Consider the following 20,298-nt stretch of genomic DNA (forward strand, 5'->3'; position numbering starts at 1 on the left):
CAAGCCTTCTTCTCTCGATCGAGCCGCTCGCCAGCTTCGTATCTCCGCGTAAAAAAAATTAAAAAAATGTTTCTTCCCGCTTGTTTTGCGAGCTCCCACTGGGCATTTAAATCACGTGACGCGAAAGCGGGACCGCCATTGGCTCTTGCCGCTTGTGAGCCGCCATCGCCCGCATCGTTCCGTTCGCTACTTCGTGCTATCTTTTCTATTTCCTTATCGTGTGTTTTTAATCGTGAACGGTGAGGAGAAGCGTGACTTTTGTCGCCGGAAGCAGCGTACTTCATGCCGGTTCAAAGGAAAGCGCAAGCGGCGAAGCATTGTGACGACCACGGCCAATGCCGGCACGACCGGCACCGTGAGGCCTAACGGCGCCGGGCCTTCAAGCGTTGCAAGCGCGGCTTTACCAGGCGGGGCTGATTTTATCAGCGAAGATATCGGCTTTATTAGCGCATCGGAGAAGAAGTCGGCAGCCTTCCAAGGTGAGGAGACAGCCAGCCACGGGAGCGGTGCAGTTATCTGTGAAGTCGGCGCTCTGACTGACCTTGAGTGGCACCGTGTGCGCGACGTGCGGGAAGTGCGAACTCGTCGTAGTCGAGGTTGCGAACAAGCGGAAGGGCCTCGCATCGGTACTGGAACTGAAGTGCAAAAACGAGAAGTGCCCTGCGGGAGTGATTTCTTCTGTTTACTCGTCGCAGCGCGCTGCCGCCGTCGGTCGCGGAGGCCGCAAACCGGAACTCTGCAGGGGAAGTCCCCGTGATAGTTTCGCCGTCAATGTGAAAGCGGTACTCGCTGCACGCGCGGTTAGCATCGGACACGATCAGCTGTGCAGGTTTTGTGCCATTCTTGGTCTACCAAAACCACAGCATCAAAAGACGTTCTACAACACTGCCAAGAAAGTTCATGTTGCGGCCACAAAAGGCGTCTCTGACAATCTTGCTGAAGCAAGGCAAGTAACTGCGTTGCAAGCTGGTCAGACTGACCTCAGTGTGATTTTTGATGGTACTTGGCAGAAGCAAAGACACGAGCCACAACAGTGTTGGCACTGCCATTTCTCTTGACACTGGTCTCTGCCTGGATTTTGAGGTGCTGTCAAACTACTTGTACTAGCCGCCACCAAAAGCTTGATGAGCAAGAGGAGGAAGTGTGGCAAGCCTTTCATGCCTCTTGTGTGTGAAAAAAATGTCGACTGCTCATCCCATGCCATGGAGACGGAAGCAGCACTGCGCATCTGGCACAGGACGCTATCGTACAACCTGCAGTTCACTGTAGTGGAGACTGCCACTGCCCTCGCAGGGTTGTGGTTCAACAGGGGCCACACTAGCTTTGAGCAAGTTTTTCAAGAACTGGGAATCTTCCCTTCAGAAGAACTGGTCAGACTAAGCAATGCAAGTGACCAGCGTAGGATCAGGCAGATGTGTGCCAAGCTGACTGCTAAGGCAAATCCATTGCCGCAGCCTGGTGAAACGGTCCCATACCAAGGACTACTCCAGCAAAAACCGTGAGGGTGCAACTTATGCAGCGGGAGCATTCTAGTTTTAGTACCTCAATGTGGACATTTCAGACTGTATCCCCACCAAATTTCATGTTGTTCGAGCAAGAATTTCTGAATCTGCCAAAGAAATAAACTTTCAATTGCGTTTTTCTCAGCTTGTTGTTTTTGTCCGTTTTCTGAGTTTGTGCACACTTATTTTCCCACCTAAAGTTGTCGTATCAGGATGAAATTTTGCACAGATGTTCATTATAACACGTAGAGTGCACAAATCTTGTTCATTATGCAATTTGTGTCCTTAGATATTTCTGACGGTCATAAAACAAAAATATACAGAACAAAAAAAGGCACACTACCAGTCATTTTTTTTTCGTGGTGAGTAAAATGATGATGAGGCTTTTTCAGGTAGATTTGTGCACTCTGCAGTTCATAAGGAACCACCAAGGCTATTTTAAAAGTTTCAGAAAAAATTTTTACTATAAAAAAAAGTGTGCACAAAAAAGCCATTTTTCTGAAAGTCATGCTGCGTAACATTTTACCCGGAGCAGCTATTCAAAATCTGATTACATATATGACCAGAGGAGCTCAATCTCTACAAGCTGTGAAAATTTCAGCCTCCTAACTTCATTATTAAAAAAAAAGTTGTTTGGAGGAGCACGTCCCCTTAATTTGCACCATTGAGCGCCAAACTTGTTTTCCTGTGCCGAACTGCCCCTGTTGCGCCAAACCCGTTTATCAGCGCCGTCCTACACCGCAGTGCCTGAATCAAGCCACAAAAGACAACCGCCATGGTGCCCAGTGCCTGAAAAATTGGCTGAAGCATTGAGTTTTTGCTTTCATCAAGACGTTTATGGTTTCATTTTCATCAAGGCTTTGAGCGGCTATGGAACTTGGCTTTGGCTTAGCCGTAAGGTCGCTGGCACCATGCGCCATCTGTTTGAATTCCGGTGTGTTGCATTTGCACGGTTGTGTTTGCCGATGTAGGCCACTACGCCACAGTCAATGAAAAATGACAAAAAGTAAAATGTTTTTGTTTGTAATCACAAACAGATTAATATCTGCTTAATTCTGATTGTAGGGTTTTACGCGCCGACGCAACGCAGGCGATGAGGCGCGCCGTAGTGGAGGGCTCCGGATTAATTTTGACCACCTGGGGATCTTTAACGTGCGCCGAAATCTCGTACACACAGGCGTTTTTGCTTTTCGCCTCCATCAGAAAAGCGACCGCCGCGGCCGGGAATCGAACCCGCAACCTCGTGCTCAGCAGCGCAACGCCTTAGCCACTGAGCCACCGCGGTGGGTTAATATCTGCTTAAAAGATTGTAGTTTATTGGAGGTGGCTATCAATTTAGTCGCCCATTTTTGGCAATGCTGGCTTTGCTGCCCGCAACTTTCCGTTGCTGCGTGTATTGAGCAAACAGGGTCTTGGATGCTTAGCCCTCACTTGTTAACTCTGCTCGCTTTTTGTTTTGAGGTAATTACTCATTTTCACCTGCGAACTTTAAGTGTAAACGAGTTTGGAACTTCAAGTAAACTCCCTGTGAAACAAAGGGAAGGCTGGTCACCTACCTTTTGCCTTCCCTGTGTTTTCTTGTATTCGGAAAAGAACAAATAAACTTCAATTGAAATCAAGTTTGGGCTAGCTTAGCTTAGTGGAGGATGGTCCAGCATTAATTGTGCCTTCTGACAAGCTCTAGTTACGTAGTCTGCGGCGTACAATCGTCGACTCTCTTTTTCTCCCTTCTGTTGTATGTGTTTTAAATATTGATTGTGTAAATTCCCCCCCACCCCTCCCCCCTCCATGTAATGCCCCTTGGGGCCTTTAGGGTATGTAAATAAATAAATAAATAAACCTTGTGACGAGCAAAGCTTCAGCTTCGCAGGTACTGAAACCGCTTTTCGAAAAAAAAAAATGCACGTGAACACCTTGTTTTACGGAATGCCGCCCTGGGTTTGCATAAACACTGCGTTTACCGGACACCAAGCAAGGCCTGTTATCTGATCCCCTTGGACTCTGCGGGGGAGGTTTGACCTTCAAACGGTAATAACGCGGCGCGCTCACTGGGGCCGTAGGTAGATAAGTCCGCATTTTGTAAGCCTCTAGACCAGTGGTTCTCAGCCATGAGTGCGTCGGGGACCCTTTTTGGGCTTGCAAAAGTGACGGGGGACCCCACGATGAAATGTATGTGGATCGATGTCACAATGTCAAACAATTCGCACTTACAACTTACCTGGTCCACACACTTATTCAATGCCCGCCTTTCGTGTCTGAATTTAATGACGATGCGTGTCGTAATGTTAAACAATTTGCTTTTGAATAGCCTTGTGAACAACAATCTTCTGCCTTTTCTCTGTCTCTTTTTCGTCTCTTTCATAGCTGGAGTGTTGCGCAAAAAGCAGATGTTAAAATACGTGCTACGTGGAGAAACTAAACCTTGCAAGTCACGCGGTGAAGCCACCTTTTTCCATTGCCAGCAAGTTCTGACAAAATGAAGGAAAAAATGGCGGGGGAAACGTTTTGGAGGAGGCTTTGAGGACCCGAAAATTGCTCTCGCGGACCCCCATTTGAGAACCACTGCTCTAGACACTAGACATAGTACAAGAAGTGTGTTCCTCTTTCAGAGTAGGTCTAATGCATGGTAGAATGCCTGAGATAGTAGACAGCAGGGGACTTGCACAGCGGCCTGTCGGGAGATAAGGGAGGCGCCATAATGTTGTGAAATGGTGTTACGTCTGCTCCAGATGTCGTTTCTGGCTGCTCCAAACCTGTTCCAAAAATGCCTTTCTGGCTTCTGCAAGCTTGCTGCAAAAGGCACTTGCTCCCAGGGCTGCTCCCAACAAACCCATGTACCCTGTTCCACCCCTGAGCTGTGCAGCACAGAATGGCAATTGTATTCTCTCAGCTGCTGGGTAGTGCTACACTCGCGTGTGGTTGCACGAAGGGGCGGGTGCACTTGTTGTCTGCAGTGTCGCACTACCTCCACTAAGTGCAAGGGTCATAGGCTGTCATGTAGAAGTGAGGTCGGAGAGCGTAAACTTTGCTTTGATCAGAAGTTGCACTACTGTCACAGAATGAATCGGCTGTTAAAGGGGCCATAAAGACAAAATGCACGTTTGGTTCATTCGAAAGATTGCCTTGTTGAATAACACTCATACCACTTTTTACGCGAACATCGCTCAAATAAGCAGTATAATGAGGACAACAGAGAATGGGCATGCAACACCCTAGCCACTTTTCCCACACTGAACTCGTGAAGTATTATGAGCAGCTGGTTGTGATTGGCTGAGGCCGGCAAAATCCAGCGCTAATTAAACGGGGAATATAAGCTTGCAGAACGAGCCATTCGGTCTTAAATTTAGTGCACGCTCTTTTTATAGCAGTAAGAATGGTGGGCTAGACAGTGGAAATTACGAACAAACGTGTAAACATAGAAACACCAGTGCGTACTGCATGCACTATGCTGGTAACAGCTTCACATCAGTTCGATGCTTTGGAGCTCTCTCACACAACACTGTGTAAGTGGCGTGAGCAACATCGCCACTTATATGACCCTGTTTGTCGAGCATACCAAATTTATCACGGATGATTACTATCAACTGTAACAAAAGCAAGCCAGGCACAGGAGAAGGAGCGGTTTGAATAGAAAGTAGAAAATAAGTAGACTTGGAATATTTTGAACTCATCTGGGAGCTTACGAGCATAAGCCAGGCCCAAATCTGGTCCACAAAAAGTGCAGACAGCGGTCACTGAGCGTGTTCTCCCGCCATCTATGGAGGCAAACTGTAAACGAGGCATCAATTTAGACATTTCCCCGTACACAGCAGTTTTAGTCAACATACTAACGTTTTTTTAGGCATGTTCTCGAATACATCATTGCTGATGTCATGAAATGCATGGCAACAAACATTGGGGGCACTATAAAACAGCTCATTTTATGTGTAAAACAAACTTGTATTTTGTCTTCATGGCCCCTTTAAATCTGAGGGCGGTAATCTCGCTACGTGCTTAAACGCCACGTGTACGAGTACCACCAACACGACGTACAACTTGATGCACAATGAACAAGGGGCAGCTCGGTGCAGCATTTCGTAGCGTCACCTGGAAGGTACAGATTTTGAAAACATGTTGATCTTTGTTGCTTGTGGCAGCTATTTTGGTTCTTTAAATCTGTCCGGAAGTGCTGGCGGGTCCGTGTGTTGAGTGTGTCGCACCCCCCCCCCCCCCCCCCTCCCCCCTTCCTTGTGCGCAGAAGAAGAGCAAGCCGCGGGTGGGCCTGCCCCCCCTGGGCGGCGGGGGCGGCGGCGGGGGCAAGGGGTCGTCCAAGGGCGGCCGGGGGTCGGACAAGGACAAGAACGGGGCCCGGCGGCGGCGCACGCGCTGCAAGAAGTGCGAGGCCTGCCTGCGTGCCGACTGCGGTGACTGCCACTTCTGCAAGGACATGAAGAAGTTTGGCGGGCCCGGCCGCATGAAGCAGTCCTGCATCAGCCGCCAGTGCATGGCCGTGAGTCGCTCCTCCGCTCCCCTGCAGGGAGGGGGCTTAACCTTTCCTCTCCTACCTGGCAGTGTATGTGGCATGATGCTAGTCTGACTATTCAACTCACAAAACCACTGGTTGGGTTTCAACAAAATTTTGTGCATGCTCCAAGAGTGTACTACGTTGCTGCTAGAAGGCACGGCTTCCGATGTTATTAAACCAGGTCAGGTTGCTGTTGAAATCCATAGTAGGTTGTAGGCTACGCTGGTGAACAAAAGGTCAAGTGCCAAAACTGTGGGTCAGCTTGTGCACAAGTACTGCTAAAGTAGGCATAAATCGATGTTCTGACGCTTGTCTGTGCATGCCACTATATTGGCTGCCCATTTGTGTTTTCTTTTAGCTTATTGCGAGGCACAAGTTTGCCCTGCTACACTTTATGCCTTCCAAGAACCATTTGCCATCCCTGTGTGTGTGTGTGCGTGCGTGCAGCTTTGGACAAGGTAGCGGCCTCAGTCCGGTGCCAACGTTTTGACCACCAGAGGGCCTCCCTTCCTTAATGAAGGAAAGGCTTTTTGTCTAAACTTTGGCACCAGGCTGAGGCTGCTACCTTATCCAAATTTTTGTCTCTTGCTTGTCCGCCATCTTCCGGGGTTTATCGTTCTCTGGATATGCAAGCAAGCGCCGTAGCTGAATTTTCTCAGTATGCGAATGCCTTTTATTCCCCTCCCCCCCTCCCCTTTTAGCCCGTGCTTCCGCACACGGCCTGCTGCATGCTGTGTGGTCGGGACGGCTGGGAGAAGGGGGCCCCGCAGCCGTCGGACCAGGAGGCCTGCTCCTCCCTGATGGAGTGCTCCCAGTGCTGGGAGATTGTGCACCCGGCCTGCCTGGTCGAGCGCAACCCGCACCTCGCGGGCCTCTCGGGCAACGTCAGCGACGACCTGCCCAACAGCTGGGAGTGCCCCAAGTGCTGCAAGGACGGCAAGCCCGACCAGGTCAAGGTTGGTGCACTTCTTTCCTCAGGTGCAACACCAACAACAAAAGCCACAAGACGGCCTTTCTTGTGTGATTGCAGCCATTCACGCCTCGTTAAGGGGACACGCGGGTCGAAAAAACGCGATTTTTTCGAAATATACCGATTTTTTGTTTTCCCTTGCATTAGCATCTTTGACTATCCTTCTTTCATAGGTAAAAAAATGAAAACGAAATACGAACGAGAACTTAGTGAAAAATGTGTCTGAATGACTCGCGGTGACCCAAGAAATCGCGCAATCAAGCCAAATTTCGGCCAGGTTTGAGAATTTATTCCGCACGGCAGCGTCGCTCGCCGCCATTTTGGTCACTTGAGAGAGGTAGATCAAGCCTGCTTCTCTCGATTGAGCCGCTCGCCAGCTTCGTATCTCCGCGTAAAAAAAATAAAAAAATGTTTCTTCCCGCTTGTTTTGCGAGCTCCCACTGGGCATTTAAATCACGTGACGCGAAAGCGGGACCGCCATTGGCTCTTGCCGCTTGTGAGCCGCCATCGCCCGCATCGTTCCGTTCGCTACTTCGCGCTATCTTTTCTATTTCCTTATCGTGTGTTTTTAATCGTGAACGGTGAGGAGAAGCATGACTTTTGTCCCTGGAAGCAGCGTACTTCATGCCGGTACAAAGGAAAGCGCAAGCGGCGCAGCATTGTGACGACCACGGCCAATGCCGGCCCGACCGGCACCGTGAGGCCTAACGGCGCCGGGCCTTCAAGCGTTGCAAGCGCGGCTCAACCAGGCGGGGCTGATTTTATCAGCGAAGATATCGGCCTTATAAGCGCATCGGAGAAGAAGTCGGCAGCCTTCCAAGGTGAGGAGACAGCCAGCCACGGGAGCGGTGCAGTTATCTGTGGAGTCGGCGCTCTGACTGACCTTGAGTGCCGCCGTGTGCGCGACGTGCGGGAAGTCCGAACTCGTCATACTTGAGGTTACGAACAAGCGGAAGGGCCTCGCATCGGTACTGGAACTGAAGTGCAAAAACGAGAAGTGCCCTGTGGGAGTGGCTGCGGGAGTGATTTCTTCTGTTTACTCGTCGCAGCGCGCTGCCGCCGTCGGTCGCGGAGGCCGCAAACCGGAACTCTGCAGTTTCGCCGTCAATGTGAAAGCGGTACTCGCTGCACGCGCGGTTGGCATCGGACACGATCAGCTGTGCAGGTTTTGTGCCATTCTTGGTCTACCAAAACCACATCATCAAAAGACGTTCTACAACACTGCCAAGAAAGTTCATGTTGCGGCCACAAAAGTCTCAGACAACCTTGCTGAAGCAAGGCAAGTAACTGCTTTGCAAGCTGGTCAGACTGACCTCAGTGTGATTTTTGATGGTACTTGGCAGAAGCAAAGACACGAGCCACAACAGTGTTGGCACTGCCATTTCTCTTGACACTGGTCTCTGCCTGGATTTTGAGGTGCTGTCAAACTACTTGTACTTGTAGCCGCCACCAAAAGCTTGATGAGCAAGAGGAGGAAGTGTGGCAAGCCTTTCGTGCCTCTTGTGTGTGAACAAAATGTTGACTGCTCATCCCATGCCATGGAGACGGAAGCAGCACTGCGCATCTGTCACAGGACGCTATCGTACAACCTGCAGTTCACTGTAGTGGAGACTGCCACTGCCCTCACAGGGTTGTGGTTCAACAGAGGCCACACTAGTTTTGAGCAAGTTCTCCAAGAACTGGGAATCTTCCCTTCAGAAGAACTGGTCAGATCTTCCCTTCAGAAGAACTGGTCAGACTAAGCAATGCAAGTGACCATCGGAGGATCAGGCAGATGTGTGCAAATCTGACTGCTAAGGCTAGCCCCATTGCCGCAGCCTGGTGAAACAATCCCATACCAAGGACTACCCCAGCAAAAACCGTGAGGGTGCAACTTATGCAGCAGGAGCATTCTAGTTTTAGTACCTCAATGTGGACATTTCAGACTGTATCCCCACCAAATTTCATGTTGTTCGAGCAAGAATTTCTGAGTCTGCCAAAGAAATAAACTTTCAATTGCGTTTTTCTCAGCTTGTTGTTTTTGTCCGTTTTCTGAGTTTGTGCACACTTATTTTCCCACTTAAAGTTGTCGTATCAGGATGAAATTTTGCACAGATGTTCATTATAACACGTAGAGTGCACAAATCTTGTTCATTATGCAATTTGTGTCCTTAGATATTTCTGACGGTCATAAAACAAAAATATACAGAACAAAAAAAGGCACACTACCAGTAATTTTTTTTTCGTGGTGAGGAAAATGATGATGAGGCTTTTTCAGGTAGATTTGTGCACTCTGCAGTTCATAAGGAACCACCTAGGCTATTTTAAAAGTTTCAGAAAAAATTTTTACTATAAAAAAAAGTGTGCACAAAAAAGCCATTTTTCTGAAAGTCATGCTGCGTAACATTTTATCCGGAGCAGCTATTCAAAATCTGATTACATATATGACCAGAGGAGCTCAATCTCTATAAGCTGTGAAAATTTCAGCCTCCTAACTTCATTATTAAAAAAAAAGTTGTTTGGAGGAGCACGTCCCCTTAAAGAGGGTGCGTTTTCTTCTTTGGTTTGCTATTTCGTCCATGAAGTGAGTGCGAAACGGGGGAAAAGAAGCCTGTGAGCGATGCAATAGTCCGTTCCAAGCACGTGACAACAGGGTGCAGCCTGATTGGCAATGCCGTGCAGATCACCTGTACAGCACCATCATAACGGAGCCGTACAACAAATAAAGGCAGTGGCCAAATTCCCCACGCATAATTTTGAAAAATCATCATCATCACTTTCGGACGAAGGCAGTTAGGTCAGTGTAGTGCTGAAGCCAGAAACAAATAATTTGTACCTTCTTAAAGAATCTAGGAACACTAAAAAGCATGATAAGCACAGGTCCGCGGGGGAGTAAACGGAGCACGGGAGCGGTGGCCGAATTGCATCACGGCGCCTCCTAGAAACGCTGACGGGAAGCAACGAGCAGCATTCTGGGACTGCGTGCGCACTGCCCCCGCCACCCTATCTGATAATGCCTAATCGTCGCTCTGCTGGTGTATCTGACTGTGCGTGCCAGTTTTCAAGGGGCAGCGCTTCATTGTAGGATGGCGCTGGTTACGCCGTTCACTGCAATCAGTGCCGACCAAATTCGCCACTCTGCAGTTTGAAGAAGCTACGGCCTTTGAAAGCTTGCCTTGTTATGCGCTATTGAGCGCAGCCATCAATGTCCTTGTCAGGTTAAAGGCCAACTGCACTCAAAATTTCGACCGCGTTAAATCACTGTTCCTGCATAGTATGACTAAAAGACCGCGATGTACGAAGTATGACGCCTAAAATGTGCGTAATTGCGCCGCAAGCGACCAGCAAAAATCAACGATTTTGAAAACGAAACTGGGCAAAACGCGGCCATTACGGGCAGGCGGAAGTGACGTATCAGCCGTCGGCGCGAGCGGCCAGACGGCCTGGCCTGACGGCGCGAGCTGTGCGGACCGGCCGGCTCGGCCAGCCAGGAGGAGAGTGTGAACACGCGCGTGCGGGGGTGTGGGAGGCGCGCGGAAAAGCGAGCGCTTGTCCCGCAAACACGGGAAGCCGGCGTTCGGGGCCCCCAAGAGCGCGGCGAGTTTTGGAAGAGGGGCGCCCCCGGCAGCCCGCAACCGACTTGCGTTGCTCAGGTCGGCTCGGGTGATGGGAACTTTAGGCTTAGCGTCGTGGCGGGTATTTGATCGTCGCTATCTGTGCAACTGCGAATGACAATCCGTAACACAACTTTTCACCTGTTTATTTCAGCTATAACTGCCGTTTGAGCGATCGGGGACCAAGACATCTGCATTGCCTGTTTCGATGCTTCCGCGCAGGTTGCGCCATCTCTCGGCCGCTCCGCGCACCGCGGCGATCGGTCGGATCGCCGAACGTCCGCGGCCGGTCAGCGTAGGCTTAGCATTGCGGCAGATATCTGATCGCCGCTTTTAAAATAAGCCCTGACAATCTCTAGCACAATTTTTCATCACACTAACACCTACCTTCTCGCATGTGGAACTTCTTTTTAGCGATCACATTGATTCGGAAGAGCAGCGACAAGACGTTGCTATCGTGGTCTGCGCCGGTTCAAGCCGCTGAGTGTGCCGAGCTGGCATGCACGGCTGGCGTGTGCAGGCATTGTTTCCGAAGACAAAAAACGCTTCACGATTGCCTGCTTTATCCATTTCTTGCGAACGACGCGCGGTATCTACAAATTCAGCTCAGCGATCGTCGTAGTTGATCGGGTTAGAGTTCCTGTATATAGCTCCCACAGGGAGCTAAGAGTTGCGCGACCGACCGCCATCGTTGTTATCCGGATTGCTGCGGGAAAGCCGCCCGTCGCGAGTGAAGGAGCCTCGCCGCCACGCTTCCGACGGCGGCCGACGCGCGGTGGGGGCGCTTCGGTCGGCGGCGCTTTACGGCGGCTACACTGGATTCCTGCGATGTCGCTCACGTTTCTGCTGCTGCTGTTCCTGGGCGGGGCGTGGTGCCGCCCGCGTCGGCGGCTGCGGCGCAGCCGTAGTGGGGGCTTCTCTGCGCGGCATGGATAACCGGAGTGTCGCAATCACGGCGGCGCGTGGAAAAGAGTCGCGCAACTCTTAGCTCCCTGCGGGAGCTATATACAGGAACTCTAGATCGGGTGAGTCGAGGAACAAGCCGCAGGTTTCGCTTCGGCCATGGTCACGCGCAGTCTCGCTGGCTGCGAGAGCGACGCAAGAACGCAAACTGCAGCTTTGGGGCGCCCGCTATTCGTGCGCTCCGACAGCAGCACACCGCGTTGGCATGATGTCGTGACGACACTCGACAAGGAGAGAACCGTACGGTTAGCGAAGCCTCTTATGAGCCATGAAGGCCAGGCGTACCGGCGGCGCGAAATACGAGTTTCCTGGATTCTCCCGCTGCGAGGCAGGCCGATCGGCCTGGACGGCTGGCATGTCACTTCCGCTAAATGGCTGTTTGCGCGACACGCCGGCAGGTGCTTTGTCGTCTGCAAGGGCGTTATTTTGAGTGCCTGAAACTGAATAACCACGCATTGCACAGAGCTACCGGTCGCGTCGCAGTAGTTCTCATGGTACCTACTACACATTTCGAAGGCATTGAGCCAGGGTGAAATTTGAGTGCAGTTGGCCTTTAAATCATTCAGTTAAATCATGTTTTGTTTTTCATTATTTTCATTAAATTTTGGACGTGATTTAATCTTAACCTTGATATTCTGGCTTGTGTGGTAGGCAAAGCTATAATTCTTTTTGTAACAAAAAGCTAGGGGTACCTATTCTTTATTGTTGCGAGCAGATGTATTTTATATGAGCTTTTGATGTACTGTTTTGAAATCTATCTGCATTCAGTGGCCACAATTTGAAGCTGTTTATAGGCTGTAGAATCACCACAAGTAAATTCAGGAAATCATTAACTTCATTCCTTATTCTCTGGATACCTGCTAATGTCAACATTTTTACTTGGCAATAGCAGTTTCTTCAATTTATAAATTCAACGACAGTGGAATCTCGGTGATAGGAATCTCAAGGGGTGGCAAAAATATTCGTATCACCAGAAAATAAGAAAATATACGTTCTCTGCTCATGGAAACAATCGACCACCTCTAACTTTTCGTTAAAATTCAGCTCGAGGCATAAACTCAATTGCTCATGCGAGAAAGGAGCTGATAATGTGGGCGAAAACTGCGCCATAAAATGTTATCCCACCAAATATCCACTGTGGAGCTTGCCCAGCCAGCTGCTGCGAGCGTTTCGAAATTGCCGCCACTAGACGCGAATCTCCCCATTGGCGCAAGTAGTGAGGCTCCTCCTACTGCTGCGTGCAGTAACTGAGGCAGATGATGCCGCCGGAGTGCCTGGCCGAATCGTCAATGCGGCCGTTAAAAGAACGCGCTTCCATCGCCGACGCGCACGAATCTCGTGCAAAAATGCACCATGCGGTTCGACGCGCAAGCAATATGCAAAGCGACGACAGGACAGCTAGAGCACGGGGCATAGAGGAAAGTGAGGAATGTGGATAGGAGAAATGGCGAGTACTCGTCGTCAGAAACGAGAGGGAACACCTGATTGCTGCCCCGGCCATGGTTTATTAAAAAAGTATAATACAAATAAGGAAGCTAGAGGCACCCGACAGCGGAAATGAAAGGGACAGTGAGAAGGTATTGTAGTGGGAGATAAAAAGAGGGGAGGGAGAAAGAACAGGCGTGGAGAGGGCGAAACGTTCTGTTCATTCGAAGCAGCACCTCGCCCGCCGCTATTGTAAACACCCCAGAAGAGGAATACCATCGGTGGGGGAGGAATAATGCTTTTGTGCCCTGCGTGCAAGCAAGACCGCACGGCCGCCGCGCCAGAACTTCCACATTCTGTCCATGCCGCGGTCGGCTGCTCACAGCTTGCTCGTTCGTATCACCCGCACCGGAGTGATAAATGTGTACAGATCATCCTAATGGTTTTACATTGTATACAACACATTTTGGTTGGGAAATTTTAAAAATTCATATCACAGTGAAATTCTTATCAGCCGAATTCATATCACAGAGATTCCACTGTAATTGTTAATTACCTCTGAAACTGTCAAAATAGCATTTTGTTTGTTTCACGTTGTCAAAACAGGAGTATTTATACTTTGTAATCCCGGATTTGATTTAAAGAAATTTAATGAGTAAAGAAATGTTGATTTACACATTGATGGCTAATCAAAAGAATAAGGAAGGAAATGGTGGCACGCATCGTGTAGATTTTCATAAGGCAGGTGTAGTAGCTTCAATACAGTCAAACCCACTTATAATGAACACGGTAATTCTACGAAAAATCTGTTGTTATATCAGTATCTCGTTATATCTGGACTTACATATAAAATAAGAAAAAGGGCGATTTATGAAGTGCACTACCTTTTCATTGCAGGAATGAAGTGATGGTTGCTTGCTTCTGCACTGTAGTGCACACGACAGTCTTTCCCAGGCTATCCAAAGGTCCCCTCGCAAAAACAAGGTCCTTGAGAGCCGCAGTGTAATCTAACGCCTTGGCAGTACACTCGAGTCCGCTTATAACAATACGATTTATAACAATATACCGGATATAACGATAAACAGCTACGACACCGTCCACTTTTGCATGCTTCCTATGGTTAAATAAATCGCTTATTACAGTGCTCCAGTGCCGCTACATTGGATATAACAATTAAATCCGGTCACTGTGTGCATCAACAGTGAAAGCTGAAGACGGCCAACGGCATGCATTCCGAGCGGCGATGCACCTCACCTCTTCCACCCCTTGGAAAGGGAGCCGACTGCACCGCTTGCAGGGAAGCGAGAGAGAAGGAGAGCAGCTTTTTCTGAACCCCCCCTCGCGGCGCCAGCGCTCGCTCACGTGTTCGGTGGTTGTGTCACGTGCGTGCCGCTTTGAATTTGAGTGGGTGCCTCTTCAACTGCCTCCATCTTTCCGTGGAAGAGACGTCAGGGCCGATGTTTTAGAGACGTCCAAGTGAAGAGGCGATCGTTGCACGGATACGTGCTGCGGACAGAGGTGACAGTGACGATTCTGACGACGCGGTTGTGCAGCATAGTCAGGTAGTGTTCTCGCAGGATGCCCAACGCATAAGGACCTGTTGCTCAGCTAGGTAAAGCATCTTTTGAAAAAGATGTGCACCAGCTTTGCGTGCAGTAAACAAAACTGACCGACTATTCCTACTTTTCGGCAAATAAGTAGTACAGTAAAAGCTTGTTAATTCAAACTTGAAGGATACCGTAAAATTGTTCGAATAAAACAGAGCTCGAATTAACAGGTGGGCGCTAGAATGAATGGACATTGGGCCACATTGTGCGGGCAGAACACGAAGAAGCCACCTCTGGACTAGTTATCGCGAATTAGTTGCTACTGCATGTTTGTGGCAGGTGATTTTGTGAATAACGACACTGTTTATGCTCGAAAACACGTTTATTTCCACGGCAGGGTCGAGGCATCAAAATTAAAAGTAATCGGCCGCTGCGCAAGCGAAATAAGCTGTCGCAGCAACGTAGCGCATGCGCTTTGCTGCTGTTTTTCAGTTTCATTGTTTTGCATCTCTAGTAAACTTGGTTTGGTTTAGATTTGCAACACATTGTAATCACTCTGGGCCGACTTCTTCTGCGAGGAGCAATGGAAACCAGAGAATCCCAGTTCGAATTAACCGTTCTGGATACCAACGCATTCATATTATTGGGAGTTCTCCCCCAATGAAATATATGGGGCTGTAACTCCTTGTCGCAGTCGTCGTCGGACAATGAAGCAGACTTGCGACTAGCTGCAGCTCTCACTTGGCGGATCCTTGTACATGTAAACGCTTCCGTTTCTTCTTATCGTCGTTGAAGTTCACCAATTCCATGATCTTCTTCTCGTCTTTCAAGATAATTGAAACTGCAGACGTCGACAGTCTCTGCTTTTTGGCGACTTCGGCGTTTCTGCCCCTGAGCGTATCTCGCGAAGGATGTCCACTCTGGTGCCAACATCGATGTCTTCTCGATTTTTTGGCGCATGGCCGTCGGTTGCAGCCATTACACTCCGCTGGTAGTTGCCAAGCCAACTAATTCAACTTTGACGTATCAAAGAAGAGAGCGCACGTCCGGGTAAGAACACAAACGTAGCAACGCTTCCACCACAGGCCACCAGCACAATGTAGCCTTCTGTCGGCTCATACGATGACGGCTAGTGCGGCTGCATGAGGCTACAGGGGCAGCTAGCGAGCCCTCGTGCAAGGCTACATGAGGCTATGGGTTCCATGCTGGCTTGGGCCGGTATGCACGCGTGATGCGGGCAGGCCAGCGAGCCCTACAGTGGAGGCAATCAATCACGCACACCACAGGAGTGCGTTTTGAAAGCCAGAGTGGATGAAATGAGCATGTGCATGGCTCTCCGGAGATTGGAAAGTACACTGTTGATGCCGTTTTGTATTTCCCATGCACTCCTTTTTCGTGTTTTTCCCACAAGGGCGACTTTGGGTGCTTGTTGTACCAGTAAGCAGCCATGAAAAGCAGTCGTTACATCTGGACGCAGTTTCAATGGGGAGGAGCTCAGATTTGTATATTTGAGAAAATCCTGTCGTTATGTGTGGGATCGTTGTAAGTGGGTTTGACTGTACAGCCTGGTGTTGCCTCATGTCAAAGTAGCCTGTTCTCTTCGACGAGCTGCTTGTGACTGCAATTTTAGCATGCGAGGTTGGCACAACTGGAGCATGTTTGCCTTGGAGGTTTTTCTAATGATACCTTGACGTGGATTCGTGTCCTGTGCTGCAGCCGCGCCACACTCGAGGGAGAATGTCGAAAGGTCCCCAGGATGGGAAGTCAGAGTGCGAGTACGTGCCGGGCCTGGACATGGCGCCGCCGGTGCCTGGCAACCCTGCTCTCAACCTGACCCTGAGGCCGTACGAGTCTGAGCTCTGCCCCGGCAGTGAGCTCGACCCCTGCGGTGCTCCGGCAAAGAAGAAGGTGAGGGAAGGGGAGGGCATTCCTTGGAGCGAATGTCTATGGTTCTGCATTGGACATATTTCCCATAACGGTGCCTTGGCGGTGCTTTCCAGATCAAAATGGAAGGATCTCAAGAACCCCTCGAGTACGACGGCGTGCCTTTATCAGACGAACCAGTCCAGCACCTGTCTGCATCAGTCAAGAACGGTGATGCAAGTGACGAGGTGAGGCCCTTGTATGGCGAGTAAGGGGGGAAAGGGAAGTGTGGGAGACTAGCTAAGGACGAGCCGATAGGCCAGTGGGTTATCTATAACCGTTGTGCCTCGCCTTGAACCAGTATCCTATTTTGGCGAAAGGGACCAGGGCAAATTGAGAAAACGTGTGTTCGAGGTTCATTGAGTTCATTCAACGTGTATCCTCTAACTAGCCCTTCATTTCGGTGTAAGTGGTAGTGGAGCCTTGTTCAAGAGCGTGAAGAGAATGGTCGCGAGGTTTCGTAGGTCTAGTGATGAATGGTTGAAGGCTTGGCCAGGTGATCTGATTAAGTCTTTGTTTGAATGTAAATAAATCCAGAACAAAGGCCCAAAAAAATGGTAGTGTAATATGAAGTTGGCTATAGCACACTGATTATGTGTGGATGTCGGACGAAGGGGAATAGAATGCAAAGTTACAGTCCAGTTACATTCGAAGGCCAATGCCTTCGAGTTTTCTGGCTTTGTAATGTAAATTTCTTGATCGTATGTCGTGCCAGCTGTGCCAGAGCGTATTCAAGCACAGCAAGAATTGGGGTCGGGCAAACAAACATTCACTATGCTGTTTTCTTGGACAGACGTTTACCACTGAGGATTGGGATCCGAGGCTGGGAATTTGAGTTGCAAATAGCAACTTCTAAAAATTGCGGTCACCACACTTGGACCACCTCTCCCCCATTGTGTGTGCAATCTTTGTAAAAATATGCATAGGGCCGAATCACTTAATTATTGTTGCTTGTTGTCTGATTTGATCTGTGTGTGTGTGTGTTTGCTGGGCGTTTGCAGGAAATGTACAAGAACCCGGACACATCTTTGAGTAGGTCCCGGAAGGACGACTACGTTCGCTCTTGTGCCCGGCTAACGGTCCCCCTTGGCGACAAAGGGCCGGCAGCGAGCTCGCACGACCAAGTGGTGAAGTCCATGCGCAGCTTGCACAAGGGCTCCGAGCTGGAGTTTGCCGAAGCCGCCGTTCCCGCGACACCCGCCGTGCCAGCTGTTCCCACCGAGGAGCCCGAGCTGAAGAGCGGCCTCGCTGCCGTCACCGCTCAATTCCAGGGGGGCGAAGACAAGGAGGACCGGAAGCCGCCGGGCGCCAACGGTGCCTCCGACCTGCACCTGACGGGCGTGGGCCCGCCGGGAGACTTCAAGTTCAAGATGACCCTGCGCGACCGGGGCAACCTGCGCAAGCCCACGCACCTGGTGCGGCCCGCGCCGCTGCCGGAAGATGTGGAGAAGGGCCAGCAGCCCGTGAAGAAGGTCAAGCTGGAGGACGGCAGCGTGTGCTACGCGCTGATGCGCGAGGTGATGGTGCCCGTGCTGCAGTACCTGGGCCCGCAGGACCTGGCCCAGTGCCAGCTGGTGTGCAAGGCGTGGAACCGCTGGAGCGTAGAGCCCGGCATGTGGCCGCGGATGGACCTGTCGCGGCGCCGGGTGAGCGGCCACGCGCTGGCCGGGGTGGTGCGGCGGCAGCCCTGCTGCCTGGACCTGGCCTGGACCAACGTGTCGGCCAAGCAGCTCAGCTGGCTGCTGCCGCGCCTGCCCGACCTGCAGGAGCTCGGGCTGAGCGGCTGCTCGGCGGCCGCCGTGGTGGCCGCGCTGCGCTCGGGCGTCTGCCCCCGCCTGCGCTGCCTCGACCTCAGCTGGGTGGAGGGCCTCGGGGACCAGGCGGTGAGAGACCTGGTCGCCCCCGACGCCCGCTCCAAGCCCCGGCTCCTGGTCGAGGTGCGGCTCGCCGGTTGCGACATCTCCGACGTGGCCCTGCGGCTCCTGGCCCACCAGCTGCCCCACCTGAGCCGGCTGGACTTGTCCAACTGCCGCGGCGTCACAGACATGGGCATCGCGGTGCTCGGGGCGGCCAAGGCGTCGCGGCTGACTGCGCTCGACGTGTCGCGGTGCGCCAACGTCTCGGACACGGGCCTGGAGGCCCTCCGGCGGTGCGTGGGGCTGCGCCACCTCGATCTCAGGGACTGTCCACAGGTCACGGATGCGGCCTGCCGCCGCTTTGTGGCCCAGATACGCCTTCCGGTCACCCTGAAGGAAAGCAAGCTCATTCAAGTGGCCTCCACCTAGGCTCCTACCTCCTCCTCACCCGTTCTTTCTCATTTGCATTCAATCGGTATGCATTTCATTAGCTCAAAACGTCCCTCCGAGCTGCCCTTGCTTCGTACTTTGATTGGCAAGGGTGAAGCTTGGTGGCACCACCTTGTGGCTGCCTGTGCAATGTTTGCTCGAGGGTACAGTTCACCCTTCGTGCAAACTCTTACAGCAGATTTTGCTGCCTGAGTTGTAGTCATGCCAGCTCTCTAGCACACGCAAATTAAAGAGTGTGGAAAGCTTCAGGAACCCCAATGTGCCACAAAAAGCATTTCAGATTAGTGAGCCAGTTGCACTGCGTTCCACCAAACGTCTCGAAGAATGCTGTTAGTGAGTCAGCCCAATTAATGTTTACAGTGTTAATTTTTAACGTGGGGTTTTTCCTTTTTCGGCAGAAATATGCCAAAATTCCCATGTTCGTGCTGCTTGCATTTTATTCTAGCTAAGAAGTTGCAACTTCCTAATTTTCCTCCGAGGTGTACCTTAGAGGTGCTTTGTTGTTGCGTAGCGATTCGATTTCTTGGGGCAGGCAGTTTTCTGCTAAAATCCATTTTACTAATGGCTATTGTTAGATTTCAAGAGCTCAAGTCTTTTTTATTGAATACAAAAATAGTTGAAAAAAAAAACAAAAAAAAACAAAAACCCTTTTAAGTGCTTCCTTTATGGAAAAAATCGTAAAGGAAGGCTTTGCGAGCTTTTTTTTTTTTTCTTGCAAGTTCCCCTCTTTAGTTTTTGTTGTTTGCTTGTTACGGCCCATCATTTTTTTTTTTTTTTTTTTCAACTTTGTGTTGTACCTAGCTTTGGGCAGTAAGTGTTTTTGTTATCAGCTGCTAAACTACAGGCAGTTCAATGTGCAGTAGTGTACCTTAGTACATAACCCAGAGTTTGTAGCGTTATTCCTTTTTTTGTTCGTATCACGTAATTTATTAAGTTACCATAATCACTCATTTTACATTTGTGTGCGAGGATATTTGCATAGCAGCTCATCTCTGCAGCCATCATAAATTTGTATGAAAATTGTAACAACATGTAAATACTGTCTGACACCAGGTGTTACCATTGAAAGCAAACACACGCCATTGAGTCTTTTTTTTTTCCCCATTGTTCTCATTAATGTGTTCATGTTCTGTATATACTGGAACTTGTGTTACTCACTTCATGTAAACAAGTCTGTTTGGTGAGTAAATATTTGTAGCTAAACACGCACCATTGTCTTTTTGCTGCCACTAACTGATGTGCAGTTTCTGGCGCGTGTGGTGAAGTTTTACTGCTGACTGTTCCATCAGGAACAATGGACTGTGTAAAATGGAAACTATGTCAATGCATGCAGACGGACATTGGAAAAACGGCACAAGGCCTACCGTTTTGTGTGGCATGCGCCCACATCATTACTACTTCTTAACGAACATCTGCTGACTTGCCTTATATTTGGCACTTTATGGTCTGGCTCCGACAATAGGGCAGTAATCAGGTCAGCTGTTAACATTGTTGCTGCTGTATGGCTGCAGTTATTCACCTAATTTCAACAACCCCAAGTCACATTGCAGTTCGTGCAGCACTGC

The 20,298-nt window shown here is 50.1% G+C and overlaps 1 protein-coding gene across 2 annotated transcripts in view; it reads left to right on the forward strand.

Moving 5' to 3' along the window:
- The window catches only part of Kdm2 (Lysine demethylase 2), a 52,525-nt gene extending 32,589 nt beyond the window's left edge, over positions 1–19,936 (forward strand). For both annotated transcript variants that reach the window (XM_077676554.1, XM_077676553.1), the window contains exons 14-18: positions 5,740–5,991; positions 6,708–6,962; positions 16,221–16,412; positions 16,505–16,615; positions 17,429–19,936. In XM_077676554.1, coding sequence (XP_077532680.1) covers positions 5,740–5,991; positions 6,708–6,962; positions 16,221–16,412; positions 16,505–16,615; positions 17,429–18,712 — 2,094 coding nt within the window. In that variant the 3' untranslated portion in view covers positions 18,713–19,936. The remainder of the gene's footprint in view (positions 1–5,739; positions 5,992–6,707; positions 6,963–16,220; positions 16,413–16,504; positions 16,616–17,428) is intronic.
- Positions 19,937–20,298: the final 362 nt, after the last annotated feature.

Source organism: Haemaphysalis longicornis, unplaced genomic scaffold (genome assembly GCF_048455015.1).
Source record: "Haemaphysalis longicornis isolate Haplotype H1 unplaced genomic scaffold, Haemaphysalis longicornis Haplotype H1 scaffold_7, whole genome shotgun sequence".
NCBI lineage: Eukaryota > Metazoa > Arthropoda > Arachnida > Ixodida > Ixodidae > Haemaphysalis > Haemaphysalis longicornis.